An 18,270-nucleotide genomic window follows, 5' to 3' on the forward strand; every position below is an offset into this window, starting at 1 on the left:
ATAGGAAAGATGAAATAATTTAAGAGAATAACAAGAAAATACATGAATTGTCAGCATTCTGTCAGATTTAAAGAATGAAATAGACAGGTGTAGTATTGACATGTTTAACTTTGTGTGGTGTTAGCAGTTTTGGTGTGAACAACTTCTGACATGTGCTGAAGTGATGTGAGAATGCTTCTCCTCCACTGCAGACATTGGCGAGGAGGCTGGGAGATCCGCTGGCGTCCAGCAGCCGGCGCTGCTTCGCGACAGGAGCCTGGGCTCGGCCATGAAGGACTGTCCGTACTGTGGGAAAACTTTCCGGACATCCCATCACCTTAAGGTCCACCTGAGGATACACACAGGTGAGAGATCTGGGTGCAGCTGGGGGCACAGGGCAGAGGAGGAGGTGTAACCACCCCATCCTCGCCTGGCCATGTTTCTGGCCCAGGTCCACAACTGTGTCAGTCACTAACACTGGAACATCCTCAACGGGCCTGTCTGTATGGCACTGGTGGGTCAGTGATGACCTTAACTTCCTGATGCTTTAATGATCACCCCCGTAAATGACACCATCCCATGTGGTCCAGGCCTGGGATAATGATGTTTTTTCTGAGCTTCAGGGCGTTGTGCCGATGATGCTCTTCTACCACACCGAAGTAGCACCTCCCGACACCCATACTTGAACCAGGAATCTTTTGGGTGGAAGTGATGGGACCCAACTTGACCTCTCAAGTTCAGAAAGGATTAAGGAGCTCCTTCAAATGGCCAGGAAGCCTGGCCTTTGGCCCAGCTGGGGTTACAAGGCTGTCGCTGGGACTGGACAGACGGAGTCAGCCTGCTCATGCTACATGCAGTGGAGGTTGGGGGACTCATGGCTCTGTCTCCTCAAAAGAAACATCAAGATGCTCTTAGCCAAACAGAGGAAAATGGTTACTGGACTGCTCTGGCCATTTCTCTGGTTTCAGCATCATACTAGCCCTCTGCAATAAGGACTTCTTTTCTGCTCTCTGCCTGGTACCTCAACCGTCATCCTTTTTAGCTTTTTTGCTAGTTGTTTGTATGTTGCCAATATAAGAAAAAAATCTATCTGAGATATGGACACCTCCATTTTCTTTGATTTTTCTCCTGACACTTTATCTATTGGAGTATGAGCTGCTTCAGAGGATAGACAAATATGCCATATATTTTCAAAAATAATTGTGGTCTATTTCCCAAGGAATCAATAATGCTCAGGGTTGTGCAGGGATATCGAGTACATACGGGCCTCGTCTGTATCGTGTAGTTAAAGACAAAGAGCCTTTTACATGGAACCCGCCCTGCCCACACATCTCCCTGACACCAAGAGGAGTTCTGGGGACAAGTGACTGTGTGCCATAGGCCACCTTCTCATTGATAGCCTGGGCGTGATGGGCATTGTTACTGGCCCTGCCTGCCTTGGAGCATGGAGTTATCCCAGGCCCCAGAGGGCTGTTCTAAAACCATGTACCAGTTCCCCCTTCCTCCCAGAAGTCCCCTGCAATCTGCCCCTACTTCATTCCTCACCCCAACCTGTACTGGTTTTCATCCTCATCATCTTTCTGAGACACCCTTGCCTTCTTCCTTTTCCTCTAGTGCAGAACACCTGTTCCTGCTATAGGACCTGTGCACCCCCAGTATCTACCTGGAACATTCTTCCTCCATACGGTCTCTGGGGGCTTTGCTTCATTGTGATCCATTCAGAGACCATTCCTGACTTCCCTGTCTAAAATGTCCCTCACACATTCTGCTTTAATTTCTTCATAAATTAACACATTCTGAACTGATCTTGCTTGGTTTAATTTTCATTTCCTAATGTGTTGTTTGTCTCCCATCAAGCAAAACCTAAGATTTGTGAGGGTGGCAATCTTGTCCAGCTTTTTATTTGATATCATTTCTATAACTCCTGGGCCTACAAGAGCTCCTCACACCTAGTAGGGGCACAGTGAGTCTGTCTGAAAGGTTGAATGACAGAACAGATGCTGGAGTAAGTGAATGGCCCCCCTCCACCATCCCTGCAAGGTGACATTGGGTCAAGTGCAGTAGGGAATGTGGTTCATCTTCCAGAGAGCACGTGAACCCATCAGAAACCACAGTATGACAGTTAGACTGAAGTGCTGGATCCCTGAGGGGCAGATAGAATGGAAGACCCCCTCCCCCAGCAGTGCAGGAAGCGGTCTCTTCTGACACACCATGCATTTGCACATTCTGTAGTCTTGGTCCATGCACTAGAGTGGGAGCTCTGGGAGAGCAAAGACTTTTGTCTGTTTGTCCAGCCATGTCTTTAATAACTACAACAGAGCCAGGCTCACGGAAGCCACTCAGGAAGTATTTGCTGAATGAATGAACTAGTAAGGGAATTAGTGAAAGGGGCCAGGCTCAAGGTGGGCCATCTCAGACATCTAGCTTTCTCAGGTTATTCCAATGTCTATTTCTTTTCCTACCCAGGTTGGAGCTGGTGGCACCTTAAGTTGTGATAGTAGCTGTGAGACCCACAGACTGCAGCACAGGGATGCTGTCCTCAGGGTACCCACTTTATACAGAAGAGTGGAAACCAGGCCACGTGCATCTTGTGATCTACCCTTCTATCCCATGTGAATTCAGTGCCCTGGGCTGGGTTTACTGCCTGGGTGGTAGGCTCACTTTGGGTGAGGTTGACCTTGCAGTGAGAGTAGATCAGCAAAGCAAAGGGCTCCACAGTAACTCTCAAGGAGGGGTATCACTGATTCTTTGGACACCGTACCCATCAACCTGCCCAGGGGTGAGTAGACACTTTCACAGAGTGCTTCTGGGAATGTTAGGACCAAAGCTGCCAGAAGTCTGGTGAACCCATATGGAAGCAAATGGATATTGCTTTCTGCAATTTTAAACCTTTTTCCAAACTTCTGCCTCACAAACTTCTGAAGTTTGTGACTAATCGTCTTAGGAGACTCTGAGAGAAGCAAGACAGGAGAGGTATTCCAGAAACTTCCTAGAATAAGGGAGAAAATGAAAGAAGCCATGGAAACCTCACATCCCCACCAACACCAACCCCATTGGAAACAGCATCTGCAGTGTTTAAAAAGCAGAATGGTAACCAGATAAAGATCAATTTCCTTTTTATCTAAGAACAAAGAAGTTGGAAAATGCTTACACTTGTGCATTTGAATAGAACAGAAAGTGTTCCATGTTATAAATCACCGAAGTAAACATCCATTATGACAATGTAAAAGTGTAGATTACACAAGTAATTAAAAATCAAAATCAAGTTATTTGTTAATAAATGATTTCACGGGGCTCCAGTGGTTGAGATGCCCTGAACTCCTTCCCCTTTGCTCCTTATGTTTTTGTATTTCCAAATGAGGTGTCCAGCAGGCAGAAGTCTATGAAGAAAAACACACATTCTCCAAAATGTCATCTTCTGAAGTTTTTCTGCAGTGGGCTCAGAGGAGTGCATTTAAAAATCCAACCTGTAATAAATACATTTTAATTGGTTGGGCTATAAGAGGTCCCATTCTCTGTATTTTCCTGTCACACTCCATCTTTATTAGAAGTCTTGATCGCATGACATCGACTGATAAAAACCATTTTCCTTTCTTTCCTCCACTGCATTAACTTAATTACTGCTCTTCTTCTCCCAACACCTGTTTATTAGAGACACTGCGTACAGGCACCAGTCAGGTTGCTCTGAACACCTGGGGGCTGGAGACAGCCTGCCGAATAGCTAGGATGTTTCTGCTGTCCCCTGGCTTCAGCCAGACCTGTGAAGGGCATAGGGGAGGCACCTGCAGGACCATGGGAATCCCTAACACCTGCCTGATTCCAGAGGTTCCCCCAGTGGCTCCCTGTAGGGCAGATGTCGATAGCTGCCCAACTGAGGGGAAACTAAACCTCTCTCCCCTGGGAAACTTTACCCTGGGCTGATTAGGACCTGATCCCTGGGCCTAGGCAATGTCACTCCTAGAGCACCAGAGCTGTGATTTGAGTGCAAACCAGTCAGTGCAGGCTAGAAAGGAGTCTGTGTCCGGGCTGTCCAGAGAAACAGAACCTGCAGGAGATGGTGCAGCCGTGTGTCACAAAATGATGCTCAGTCATGACAGATGGAAGATACACATTATAATGGAACCCCTAATTCCTATCACCTAGGGATGTCATCTCACCCTAGCAGGACACCCTAAGTGTTTGTGGGCATGCTGGTATAAAACACCTACCACATTCCTAGTTGTATAAATGTATAACATGTCCAATTATGCATAGTACATAATATTTGATCATGATAATAGATCTCTATGTAACTAGTTTATATATTTCCTCTGCTTTATCTTTTATTGTTATTTTAGAATGTAATCTTACTTATGAAAAAGTTTACTGTAAAGTAGTATAGGGTGTCATGCTGGCAGAGACCCCATATATATATATACCTTATATCTGCTATTGCTTGACTGCATTGAGAGGCTACGTCAAGTGACTGGCTTATACCATCTAGGCTTGTGTAAGTTCACTCTGTTTTGCACCAGGATGAAACTGCTTAGTGACACATCTGTCAGAATGTGTCTTTGTTGTGTGTGTTTATATATAACACATTTGATAAGAAATTGGCTCATGCAGTCGTGGAGGCTAAGTCTCAAGATGTGCAATTGACAAGCTGGGGGCCCAGAAGAGCCAGTGGTGTAAGTTTTATTTTTGAGTCAGGATCAAATGCAGAAGACTGATGCCCAGTTCAAAGACAGTCAGGCAAATTCTCTCTTCCTCAGCCTTCTGTTCTATCCAGGCCTTCCATCTACAGATTGGAGGAGGCCCATGCACCCTAGGGAGGCAATCCGCTGATTCAAGTGTTAATCTCATTCAGAAACACCCTCACACATATCCTCAGAATCACCTTTAACTAAATATCCAGTCACCCTGGGGTCCCACTCAGGTGGACACACACAATTAACCATCATAAGCATGCAGAGGCAAACATTTAGTCAAAATACGCAGATCAAGACAGGACTGTCCCCAAGTTCTCCCCCAAGGTTAGCCAATTGTCGCATTATTGGCTGCCCACAAATGCACTTCCTCAATGAACCCTTCTCTGACCCCAACTCAGGAAGGTGAATGTTTAGGGATATTCTGGAGGGTGTTCAGGAGGCAGGCTGGTGCTCACAGGTTCCTGAAAGACTGGAGTGTGCATTTGTCCTTTAAATCTGTGGATGGGTGTATCACCCCTGCGTGGGCCATGAGACTCTTCTAGACTGGATCCACTCAGGTGACTCACCTATGTGAGGGTTTCCCAGGAGAGTACTGTGGTCTCAGGAATGACCATTACAGAGAAATGTAATAAGCAACCTCACTCATGATAACTCAGAGGCCCTAAAGTTCAGCAACTAATTAAAAATAAATCTCATTAGTTTTTTTTCCCCCCTCTCAAATTATGTGGTGGCTTATTAATCTGGTTTTGATGTGCTGTACACACCAGTCCAGCCCTGAGTTGGGAATCTCTTTATGAGAATGGATCTGCACAGGGTGGTTTTCCAGGGGTCTCAGCCCTGGTCAGGGGCTTGGCCTTGGGCTGAAAGGCATGCCTGGCACTACCCACCTCCTGGGGGCTGCCTCTGTGATGTCACAGCAGGGTGCTGGCCGAGTGGGACACAGGGAGATGTCTTCCTTGCCCTTGCTGGCTTTCCAACCACCAAGCATGAGGTTTCCCTTTCATGTGGGACCAAAGAGAGCTGTGGAAGTAAAAGACTTCTGCCCTGCAACCCTGGAAGGGCTGCACCCACAGTGGGAGCTGGGGAGGGCTATGCAGCAAGAGGGAACCGGCTGACTGAAGGCAGAACAATTCAATGGGGAGAGGGTGGCGGGACGGTCAGCAACCACAGCCTCACTTTTTGTACCCTCCCAGGTGCAGGTGCTGAGCTGAGCTCTGCACTTCTTTGCCCTTGATCCTTACAGAAGTTCAATAACCACAGTTCCATCCCCAGGACCATTCCAAGGGAAGACACGGAGCCTCAGAGACAGGAAGTGACCTGCCCAGAGTTGTCCATTCTGGATTACAGGTTGCAAACTGGTCATAATCCAGAGTGCCATTCTCATGACCACTGCACTATGTTGATGTTGTTAACTTTTCTGGGTGAATTTCCTGCTTGCTTTAGGGAATTAATGCAACATTTCTTTAACAGCATGTGTCCACACCATAACCAGCAGGAGAGAAGGAAGTGACTTATACTCACAAGTTGTGTTGACGCAGCCTCCAGGTGACCTAAAAGGGAAGTACTGTGCACCCCGGCTTTTCCTTTACCCCTAACTCAGACTGGCCTGAGGCCAGGACTCCTTGACCCTCTGTGCCTCAGTTTCCTCACTAGCACAATGAGGTTAGGGAGGTGGCAAGGCAGGGGAATGGCCAGGGTATTGTGTGCAGATACTCTGACCCCTGGGATGGATGGGGGGCGGAATTTCTCCCTGTGGCTTGGAGATGGTCAGCTTCTTGTGCCATCATCGAAGCTGCCTCTCCCCTCCAAAGGCTTTCCAAACACCAATGGGCACATAAATGTGGGCCAAAATGGAAATTTTCACTAGCCTAATCCAGGTGCCTTCTGTCTGGTGTGTACATACCTTCCTTCTGATGCTGCCATATTTCCTCGTCTCCGTAAGTTAACCAGGCTGTTACAACACCTTGAACAAACATGAATATGAAATTGAATATATTTCCAAAAATGAGCTTGCTTTTCCCATCTCCTTTCCCAAAAGGAAAAGAAGTGGTGCTGTCCTTAGTGTGGGAACAGCCACATGAGCAATGATTTAAAAAAAAAAAAAAATCTCCAAAAGAAGACGATTTTTTTTTCTTTTTGTTTTGAATTCAAACTCTACCGTTTTTCTATTTCTAAGACAAACTAAAAGCCCATTTTGTTTCCCCATAGTCCCTCATCCTTGCTCTTCCTGCCTTAATGACATCCCAAACTTTTGTTGAAAATAATTGATTGAATTTAAATTTCCTTAAAAGTTTAAGAGGTAATGTTACAGTATAAATTTCCTACCAAACACTAAGTAGGGAAATATCCATTAGTGAAATTAACTACAGTTTCTAGGTAGCTAACAATGTGCCGTATACAGTAGGGCATGGCTAATGAACACTGCAGTGGGTGATATTTCATTATACAAATTAATGCTCACATTTTAATGGGAAAGTCACATAATGAATCTCGGCTTCAGTGACAGCAATTAGAGACACAGATTGTCCCCTTCTGGACAAGGCACTGTTTAGCAATAAGCAGCTGTGAGAAAAGTCTTCAGGTTTACAACATATATATGCTTTGGGGGAATTAGTGTACAATTTATATTAATGTACTGAAGCTTGGCTGCAAAGGCGCCACCATATTTATCTCTCCTGGTATTAACTAAGTAAAGACATGTAGGAAGACTAAATAAATATCAAATAGAGGATGTGAATACGGGAAAATATTCAGTTCCTCAACTTAAAAGTGAAAATACTTCTGGAGATTTCATTTAAAAAAAACAAAAAGGAAATAGAAGCAACGAATCACTTCTTCAAAGCTTAATCAAGGGGTTTCCAAAAAGAATGATGTGAATCCACCTGTTATTTTCGGAGAGGAGCTGTTGAGAACTTGCTGTGAGTAGCTCCAAAAGAACTCCCTGGAACAGTGAGGACTCCTTTGGTCTCTCAAGTGCAAAGTGAATGTTCAGAATAATAAAAGATAGGACTATGTAAAAATTGGTACAGTGAACTGATTAAACCACCTGGTTATATATTTCTAAAAATTATGAGCAATGACTTGGAAGAATCACCAATGATTTTCCAAAACGGAGTATCTATCTTATGCCATAGGTCAGTGCAAGGCTAGCTCAAGTCAAGATGGTGCCAATCATTTCATTAGTCCATTGAAATGATGAGCTGATTATTTTTAAAAAAAATTTATTATGTCTTTTCTAGCAAAACTCTCTTTTCTAGAAATGCACCCATATCATGTTCCTTTAAAACACTGTGAGAGGGTTCTCTACAGAAAGCCACCAGTGTCCTCAGCTGCTACCTCCAGTGGGTAAATGGCCCCATCATGCACATCCTGGTCCCAGGCACAAATTTCAAACTGGCTATAAAAGGCCAGACCCAGACTGCAACATACAATACTGTGGCCCTCTCAGTGTTTAAAATATTTCAGAAGTAGCCACCAATATATAAATATTGAAATACCACGTATAGAAATGTGAAAATGAGAATTTCCTAGAAAATCAGAGATCTAGGCCCACAGCTGGTTAGAAGCAAGTGGTGGGTGCTCTCCAGTAGAAGCCTTCGTCCCCCTCCCCACTGTTCCCTATGCACTACCTTGCTCTGAAGGCACATGTGTGGCTCCTGCAACAGGCAGGCACAGACGTGGCAAATCCCAAACCTCATGGAGGTGACCAGAGGGCTCATGACCCCCTGGAAAGCTTGAGGCAGTCTGAGGGACCCCCCCAGGAGATTGGACTCATTTACAGCCTAAGTGGTCAATCACTCAACTAGACAGAGCTGCTGGCAGGGCCTGGAGTAGCCTGTGCCACAAGGCTGCACAGGGAATGCCTGTCCAAGTCTCAGGCAGAGTCCAGTCTCAGTTGGGAGGGGACTGGGAAGGCCCACTGCCTGGCTTCTTGCAGAAGTCTGGCCATGTCTGCAGCTTGGGATTTTTCAGTCAGCCCAGAGCGCTTGGGTTGAAGAATGTGTCCAGATGCAGTGGCTTTGACTGCGAAGCAACTCAGCACAGGTGGACTCAGCATTTGTCTGTGCTGGCCAAATGGAGGAACAGCCCTTGACCACACCTCCAAGTCTGGTAAATGTGCTGAGAGGTCTTTCCTCTCAGTTGTAACCACCCCATCTAGGCCAATGTTGTGAGAAGTTTGCCTCCTGAGCACTCTGAAATGTGTCCTTTGGGGAAAGATGCTTGGGAAACAGCTGGGATGTTTCGTGGCACATAAAGCCCTTGGGCTGTGTGGGATTCTCTGGAGGGCAAACTCACTCCTAGATGACTCCGATCCCTTGTGTTTGCCTGACCAGGGGCTAGCTTTTGTCTCCAGAGCATTTCCCTGTGCCCCCTGGCTGGAGAGGAAGTCCCAGGATAGCTGCAGGACAGGGTGGGGACAATTATGCACATCCTTTGGGGATTATAGAAAGAAATTAAAATTGAGGTGGTTTTGGTTTTTTTCAACACAAATCCAAAAGGTTTCTCCATGCAATGTCAGTCTGGAGCATTTTTCTGTGGAATTGGGTTGATAGGAAGTAGTCACTCTTTTTAGGAACTAGGCAAGAGATGGTACTACATAGCAGAATAGAAGGCAGAGGGACTTTTCCATCTACAGGCACAGAAGGTAGAGAAAGGGTGGCTGGGTGGAGGACTTTCCAGAGCCTGGATATATCACATGCAGCCAAAGCAACCCATGAACATTCACAAAACAGCCCTCATCTGCAAGGACCAGGGCCTGAGGAGACTCCAGTGCTCAGATGAAGGGTTCTGATTTCAGCAATGGCCTTTCTTTGTCTGGAGCACGGGAGGACAAGACCTCTCTTGAACTCTCAGGATCAGGATGTTGAATGAAGAGATGCTATCCTCCTACCTACCTTGATGCTCTGTGTGTGTGTGCATGTGTGTGTTCCCCTTGCTTTAGTAGCCAGGTGATTTGCCTTTTCTGAGATCCATGAGTTGCTTTGCTTCTTCACTCAGTTCCCAGTGCCATGAACAGCCCTTGGAAGGTAGGCAGCGCTCATTCATCCACTGATTCATTCAATCAAAAAATGTGTGTAAGTGAATCTGTGCATTGATGGGTATGTAGATGCAAACATGTGTACGTACACAAATCTCTGGCCCATTCAGGAGACTTGATTTAGTTCTTATCATTGAGTTTGAGTTGGGATGAGGCCTCAGAGAATATAAGCTCTAACGTCTCACATTATAAGAACCTGTAACAGGCTGAGACTATGCCCAGTGGAAGTCAGAGTGTCATGGGATATCCAGTCCCCAGTAAGGACTCTTCAGATACCTCCTGGGGTCTAGATTGTTTTCACTGAGAAACCATGCCAGAGCACACACTTGACTCAAAGAGTGCTTCCCGGGGAGCCTCATTCAGGCTCCAAAGAGGGTCACCTGAGTTTGGAAATCCCCAAACCCCATGTGCACCTTTGACCAATTAACTCAGAATTGGAAGATGGGACCACATATCATTACTTTTTAAAGCTCCCCAGGCAATGCTGTGTTGGTTTTGCAAAGTGTAGTCTTTACAGTATCTGCATCAGAATCATCACACTTGTTTCAAATACCAACTTTTGCCCCCAAATTCAGACGAAGGAGCCAGCATTGCTATGTACTAGGGCTCAGAACTCATGTCTTAACAAACTCCCCTTGCTCTTATGAATTATGTGGTATGAGAATTCATCTCCACTGTGCATTTCAAATGTGTGACCCTGAGAAATATATGTACGACATCCTCTGTGCATCCCTGTGGTCCCCACCACAAAAGACAGCCCCCACTTGCCTTAGGTCTGGAGGTCAAAGTTTACATTCTCCCTCGTTAGCTCCTGCTAATGAAGGCCCATGCCTTCCCTACAGCTCCATTGCCAGATGCACTTAATCATTTCCAGGTGCATTTCTGAAATGCAACCTGAGTCACCCCAGTACCTGTGGGCCTCACCTCTGCTGGCTCTCACTTTCGAGGCCCTCCCACAGGGTCTGCACTAACCTGTGGGAGCCCCATGCCCAAGCCCTAAGCTTTAGGAACTGCCTCTGCTGTACTGGGTCACTGGCTGAATCAGTTGGGACATAAGCTGCCCAGTGGTGGCTCCCTGGCCTGCAGTAGACTGACCAAATAACAGTGACAGAAGTATGTCTGAGTCTAACATGGGGATCAACTTCAAGAAGTAGGAAACTGGTGCCTGAAACCATTTGTACTTTACCTCAAAGGGGATAGAGTCTTCCCCCTAGATTCATGTCACTGATCTACCCAGAGGTGACTGTGACCTTTACATTTATGATTATAGAAGTAGATGCCCAGATGGGTCCCAACCCCAGACCCAAAGGGTATTTCTGAAGATATGTCCAGGGGAGTTAGCAGCAGCTTGAAGGCACAAATAAGGGACTCTCAGCCCCCTTATTTTGCTGCGGGGTGCAGTGTCTCCACAGTTCTGGCACACAATCCAGAGATGACGTGGTGGTGTCTCCTGCTCAGAATCTGGTCTGGTGGTAAACAAGATGTTTACAAAATCCAGGCCCTCAAATGCCCTATGCCTGGAGATCTGGGAGTTGTGACTTCAGCCGAGAGTAGACACAGAGAAATGTCTTCAGAATACACCATTCACCAACGATTTGCTGGTGCTTTTTAGATCAGTCTGTTTTACAATAGAACAGAGGAAGGATGGGTGGGGGGTAGTTAAGCTTCCTGGGAGAAATAATTGTGGATATTGACAGGATGCTATTGTGAATACACTAACAAGGACTGTCAAAGTCCTTGTTCTTTCCAAAGAGCTTTTCGGTTGCAAAGTCTAGAAAAGACCCAGGATTGCTAACAAATTCTTGGAACATATTAAAATTCACATTTGTTTACCTCCTTCTGCTCCTCCATCCTACAATGCCAGCAGATGTAAGTTGTCTGTCCTAGCATCATCTTCTCCATCGTGGAAAGAACAATAGAAGTTGGGTGTTGGATTTAAATAAATATTTAATTCCTGAAAATTATCTTATATGTTTTAAAACACTCTTTAAAGCTATTTTTATTCTCTAGAAAGTGCTTATTATAGGTAAATTACACATTTTACTACCGGAGCATTAGGTTTGCCATTAGTACAAATTTAAGGCACTACAAAGACCAGTAGATAATGTTAATTTCAAATACAGAAACTAAATATATTTTGTGCCTTTTTATTACTCATTTTCTTTTAAGTTTTATTGACTGCTTTTTATCTTAACTATATGTCTTTACATGCTGCAATCATAATGCACTGTAATGGTATTAATATTTTATAGAATCAGTATTTATAGTTCTTTATTTAGAAACAATGCAGTAGGTCTGCAGATATCCGAGCCCGTCTGGAATGGTGCCCTCCAAATAATGATAAATTACTTGTGCAGTATGCCATTTGCTAATTATATCCATGATTTACTGCAGAGCAAGACTTAAATCATTCATTTCAGTCTTGCGTAACAGGACCATAAAATTTTTAGGTTTAAAAATGGTTTCCATGTGTATAATTTAAACAAATTTTAGAGCTATTGTATACACAAAATATTGCAACCACCCATTTGTTACATACTTTGTCTTTTTAAACTTCTACTTTTAATGATCACTGTGGTTGAAATTATTATGCTTAATTTTCATAATCATAGCTTTTAAATCTACAGCCGTTTTCACATGTTAGATAAAGAAAAAGATAGCTAATTGTGTGTAGATAGTATGTCATTCCTGAATAGTCCCAAATGGTACAAAATCATTAAAAAAGCTTAAGAGTACGAATTATTCTTCTATTAAAAAACAGTTGTTCTCTAACTAATTATTAGTTTGAGCTGCTTTGTTTCAAAGAACAAATGTTGATCCTTCTAGCCTTGTTCTGCGCACCAAAATGAGATAAACACTTTTTCTTTTTCTCATATCAAAATCTTGCAGGTGAAAAACCCTACAAGTGTCCTCACTGTGACTACGCCGGCACCCAGTCAGCGTCCTTAAAATACCACCTAGAACGACACCATCGTGAACGACAGAATGGAGCGGGGCCGCTGTCAGGACAACCCCCAAACCAAGACCACAAGGACGAGATGTCCAGCAAAGCATCTTTGTTTATCAGGCCAGACATCCTGAGGGGGGCCTTTAAGGGTCTCCCCGGAATCGACTTCAGAGGCGGCCCCACCTCTCAGCAGTGGACATCGGGAGTGCTCTCCTCCGGAGATCATTCAGGGCAGGCCACTGGCATGTCTTCAGAGGCTCCTTCAGACACCCTGAAAGGCACTGACCTTCCTTCCAAAAGTACCCACTTCTCCGAGATCGGAAGAGCTTATCAAAGCATCGTGAGCAACGGTGTGAATTTCCAAGGGTCCTTGCAAGCATTCATGGACAGCTTCGTCCTCAGCTCCTTGAAGAAGAGGGACATGAAGGACAAAGCCCTGTCAGATCCCTCTTCCATGAAAGCCCATGGAGCGGATGGTGGTGAGGAGAAGCCCAGCGGCAGGTCCTCTCAGAGGAAGGCTGAGAAATCTCAGCATGAGCCTCTGGACTTGTCAGTGCGGCCGGACGCCTCTCTCCCTGGCTCCTCGGTGACGGTGCAAGACAGCATCGCTTGGCATGGTTGCTTGTTCTGTGCTTTCACGACGTCATCCATGGAGCTGATGGCCCTTCACCTGCAGGCCAACCACCTGGGCAAAGCAAAACGCAAAGATAGTGCCACAGGGGTGGCCGTCAACTGCAAAGAGCAGGCCCGGGAGGCGGGTAAGATGGCTCTACTGCCGGCAGCACAATCAAACAAAGAGATGGGCCTTTCGGGTATGATCGGCTCTCTGGACTCTGCTTCTGAGAAGATGGCCCAAGGACAGGCCAAAGAGACCCTGGGGGACCAGAAGAGTGGCCCATGGCCTAGCCACGTGGACCCTGCATTTTGTAACTTCCCGTCAGACTTCTACAAGCAGTTTGGTGTTTACCCCAGCGTGGTGGGCTCAGGGGCCTCCGGTTCCTGCTCCAACAAAGATCCTGATGTGAAAGTCCACCCCGAAGATGATGCCCCGATCCTGATCCCCGAAACCACAAATAAGAACGCTGCCGATGACCTCTCAGATATCGCCTCCTCCGAGGACATGGACTCCTTCAAGGGAGAAAACAACGATGAAGAGGACATCGAAACCGAACCTGAAATGATGAGCAAGCCCCTGTCTGCCCTCAGCAAGGACAGCAACAGCGATGGTGGGGACAGCCTGCTGCCCACAGGCACTCCCCAGCCCGTCCAGGGACTAGTCTCACCTTTAGCCCAAGCATCTGAGAAGCAGTGGCACAGCCCAGGCCTTCTTCCTGCCCAGGACCCCTCGGTGGGTCTGCCAAAGCCGGAGCGGGGGCCCCCGGGCCTGGAAAAGCCAATGAACATGCTGTCGGTCCTCAGGGCCTACAGCTCCGATGGCTTAGCAGCCTTTAACGGACTTGCAAGTAGCACAGCAAATTCTGGATGTATCAAGAGGCCAGACTTGTGTGGTAAGTTTTAGAATCCTCTTCCTTTCCCAAAACATCAGTGCTGACCTGTGCATTTTTTTTTTTAATGAGGTAGACTGACCCATTAGCAAATTTTAAACTAAACCTAAAAAAGAAAAAAAACCAATGCTATATATGCAATGTAGACAATCATAAAAGTCGACTTCATTTAGAAGTGTCCAAACTACTTTTGTGTTCTGATTTACATTATAATGCTCTCACATGCCTGTACTGAAAGGTATGGAAAAGGGGGTGGTGTCTCACATGTGAACTCCCCCTACTTTTCATGCATAAGTGGAGAAACTACGTTTAAAACAAAAATGAAAAGAGACATGGTAACTTGCAAACTTTTCAGTATTTTCAACTCTTGCAAAAGATGCCTGAAGACACCTCCTTATAGCTTTGCTAAGCCAAATCTGCTTCCTTAAACTTTCCTTTAACTGACTTAGAGGATACTAAAATCATATCACACTAACCTCAGAACAGAAATAAAGTGACCTCTCCAGACAGGGAGATGGTTCCAGGGTGTTCGTGATTCATCTTTAGACATACCAAATGGCAGTTACCTGACTTTGGCCTTCTGCTGTTGCCTTCTGTCCGTCTGTGTGTTCCCCTGTCTGTTGTTCTAACAAGAAATGTCCCAGTCCGATTAGCCATATTGTGACCCTGTGTGTCTTGGATTTACGCGTGTCTGATCTTGTAGCAAATTGGCACTTCTTTACCTCCTTAAAGAAGATGGTTACCCCCAAAGGGATTCCAGATTTTAAAATTAATCCTAAATTTGAAACCTAGAATTGGAGCAAATGAACCTTGGGGTGGTCAGGGAGGACCAATGCAATTTTCTTTGCACCCAGATGTTCGTATTTGAAAACCTGCCTCCAAAGAGAAGCTCAATGTATTATTCCCTTTGAAACCAGCCCCAAATATCCCCACTAGAGACAAATGGCCATGGTACCTTTCCATCTTTAATTTATGAATGGATTTTTTTGTGATTTTTTTTTTACTTCTTGTGAGGAAGGAAGGAAGGAAATAGAAGGGAGTGTTTGTGAACATCAGCATCTTAGTATTCCTTTTAGCACAAAGCAGGATTCGGGAAGCTAGACTCTGGGTTCATAATTTAAATTGATATATTTCTTTTCCCCTCTCCTTCCTTAATTCACTAAGAACTGGATCAAGCAGTTGGAAATATTTTTGAATTGTCAAAAATCACTAAATGGATTTCTGACAGCTCAAAAAAATATTGACAGTTCCTTATGCTGAATGATTCAAAAGGCCCCATTAACCAGTACCCCCAGATCTATTTTTAGTCACATATAATTCACTACTTTTGAAGCTGTTAAAAATAATATTTAAAATAAGAAGAAAAGGGTTTTACGCCAGTCCAATTTTTCCCCTTTTTCTTCCGGGGGAGCAACATTTAAATTTTTTGTTTCTTTCATTGTTGTTCTAAGTTTGTGATTGGGGTGGCTTCTTTTTTATTGTTTGGAATTTTGTTTTTTAAGTCTATTTTCGGTTCTTTCAACTACCTTCGTAGGACCAGGGTTCCTGCCAGGAATCCATGCATCAGAAAAGATCAAAACCTGGCATGTGCATAAGCTCATTATTATTTAAATTAGCTCATATTACCCCTATTAATTTTCCCATCTTCCAATCATTGTTGAAGGAAGGCTGTCTGCCTTGAGGAAGCTTGTCCAATGGTGTCCTTCTGCACCAGGGATGGTGAAGGGAAGGCAGCACAGGGGAGTCTTTTCCCTCCAAGCTACCTGTTCTTAGGCACTCCTCACCTCCACCCCAAATAGCAGCTCATAACACTCCTCTGACATTTCCACAGAATGTACAAAAACCTTTGCTTAGTCAACCTTTTAGCCACTGAGTGACAGACTCTGGGATGTAAGCTGTGACCCCCTCTCTTTCAAGGAAGTTGAAGATCCTTGAACCAGCCAAGCTAGAAGGCTTCCTGATTGCTTCTCAGAAAGGGTCCACATCCCTCTGTCCCTAACTCTGGCCACAAACTGCCTCTTTTTTGAGCATGCGAGTTCTGTGTTTCATCTTCTGCACCCTTCCGCTGTTGTTGGAAACAGGCAGAGATGGTGCTTCCCTGTCCTTTGCATTTGCTTGGAGTTGGGGGGCACTTTTTTGTTTCCTCCAGAAGGATCCTGGCCTTGACCCGTTCTCATTTCCCTACCCGCATATCTGGCCTACCATAACTGTAGTCCTCTCAATTTCTTGCTGGCTGAGGTGGCATCCTTGGACCCAGAAGGGCCAGTCAGAAGTCATCCTTACTAAGAGTTAATATCTCAGAGGAAAACTTCAATCCACTGGGTTATGATTTTTTTCCTCTCAATCTAATTCACTCTTTTTGTAGCATTGCAAGTGATACAAGTGACTATTGCAAGCGTCAAACCCCCAATGGCTTCACTTTGCAAGGGAGGAAATGATATTGGCATAAGGAATAAAATACTCCTAATGTTTATTCCCTCTTCTCTGCTCCACTTAAAGTAGATATGGATTTTCAAACAGGTCCACCAGCTCGATAACTGATCTTTTCCATGAAGCTTGGTTTAGCTACACCAAAGAATTATTCCTATGTTTCTCATCTCAGAGTTTGGAGTATGATTTTGTCTGGTTGTTAAGCTCAAGTCCCCACTTAGATGCCCCTAGAAACAGGCTTGTGGAAAGAGGTAATGTTCCTCTGTTTAAGGAAGAATGCTGTTCTCCTGGGGTGGAAAACTGTTTGAAGAAACATCAGTAAAAACTTTAAGTCATGTAGACTCTCCCTAGATTTCAGATCTCAGCAGTCTCTCTTGCCCTTGCTGGTAAGTTGGAGAAAGAAGCTTCTCACCCTAACTCTATGGGTGATTCTCTTTTAGTGGGTTGTACAAACAGGCACTTCCCTAATAATTGCATTTCTGCTTCTTAACTTTTAAAACTTGCCCTGAATTCCTTGGTGTCAAAGACTTGGGGTCCTGGCCCATGTACTTTTCTAACTAGAGTGCATAAAGAACCAACAGGAAGAGGCCACCCTAGACAGTTAGTTAGGGAGAGTCCAGTAGCACAGGCCAATATTGAGAACAGGAGTGAATTTTCAAAAGATCTGTCCATGCGGGATAGCACATTTGCATATCAGGGACATATGACAGATGATCCGGAGGAGGAGATTGAACCACCTTGGATTAAGCTGGAGGACATGCATTGTTGCTGTTGAAGTTGGTCAGCTCCCACTGTGGGTTTGATCTTGTTACATGAAATTACCCTCTAACCAAAGTGTTAGCTTCTTGAGATGACTTCCAGGCTCCAGGTATGGCCCACATTTCTTTATTCTATTGAAGTTACATAATGTAGAAGGGCACTCCAGTACCAACAGAGAACTTGGATTTACCCTGGGTTTTGTTGGAATGGGTCTGACCCTGGTTTTGCAATAAGACAGGCTCCATGTGAGTATTTCAGACCAGAACAGTGTGCAGAACTGCTGACTAGGCAGACAATGCCTTTGTCCAGTCTGAGAAATGGTGATGGCAGCGTCGGTCAGTGGATAGCTTGGAGATCCAAGCGAACATGGAAGGCCCAGGCTTTGGCATGCACTCAGACAGTACCAAGGCCAATCTGCAGAGAACCTGGTTCTGGCTACATGGAAAGGGTAAAGACCACGTTTCACCCCAGAGTTGGTGCATGTGGAGAGCAATTGGATCTTCCTTCTTCCTTGTCTTTTGAAACATAGACAGCCAGGGTGTGGAGTTACATGTTGGTTTTCATAAGCAGGGATTGCTCTGGGTCCTTCAGGGGCCCCCAGTGGCAGGGTTGATGGAGAACTTTAAAATCAGACTAAGGGAAACGCAGGCAGAAGAGCATAATTCTTTTGCCATGAAAGAAGTTCTGCCCTGGAGTTACCACTACTTAGGGAAAAACAGCTGAGCAAGAAGAATCTGTGGGCATGTCAGCTGTGGACATGAGGTCTATGTGTGCAGTGGTTGGTTACTAGAACACTCAGTGGTTGCTGTGACCCACTCAGGCTCAGGAGGGAGCCAGTGAGAACGCAAGGCCACCTATAGAAATAGTTCCAATATTCCCAACTTATTCTCAGGTTATTGAGAAACTGGCTTCCCTGATTCAAAT

General features: G+C 45.1%; 1 protein-coding gene across 6 annotated transcripts in view; it reads left to right on the top strand.

Moving 5' to 3' along the window:
• The window catches only part of Znf536 (zinc finger protein 536), a 431,720-nt gene that overhangs the window by 266,849 nt on the left and 146,601 nt on the right, over positions 1-18,270 (top strand). For 4 of the 6 annotated variants that reach the window (XM_047529031.1, XM_047529029.1, XM_047529035.1 and 1 more), the window contains 3 exons: positions 192-344; positions 6,138-6,224; positions 12,595-14,160. In XM_047529031.1, the coding sequence (XP_047384987.1) occupies positions 192-344; positions 6,138-6,224; positions 12,595-14,160 (1,806 nt within the window). The remainder of the gene's footprint in view (positions 1-191; positions 345-6,137; positions 6,225-12,594; positions 14,161-18,270) is intronic. The other 2 variants (XM_047529033.1, XM_047529034.1) reach the window with 2 other exon arrangements.

Source organism: Sciurus carolinensis, chromosome 16, assembly GCF_902686445.1.
Source record: "Sciurus carolinensis chromosome 16, mSciCar1.2, whole genome shotgun sequence".
In the NCBI taxonomy this organism is placed as follows: domain Eukaryota; kingdom Metazoa; phylum Chordata; class Mammalia; order Rodentia; family Sciuridae; genus Sciurus; species Sciurus carolinensis.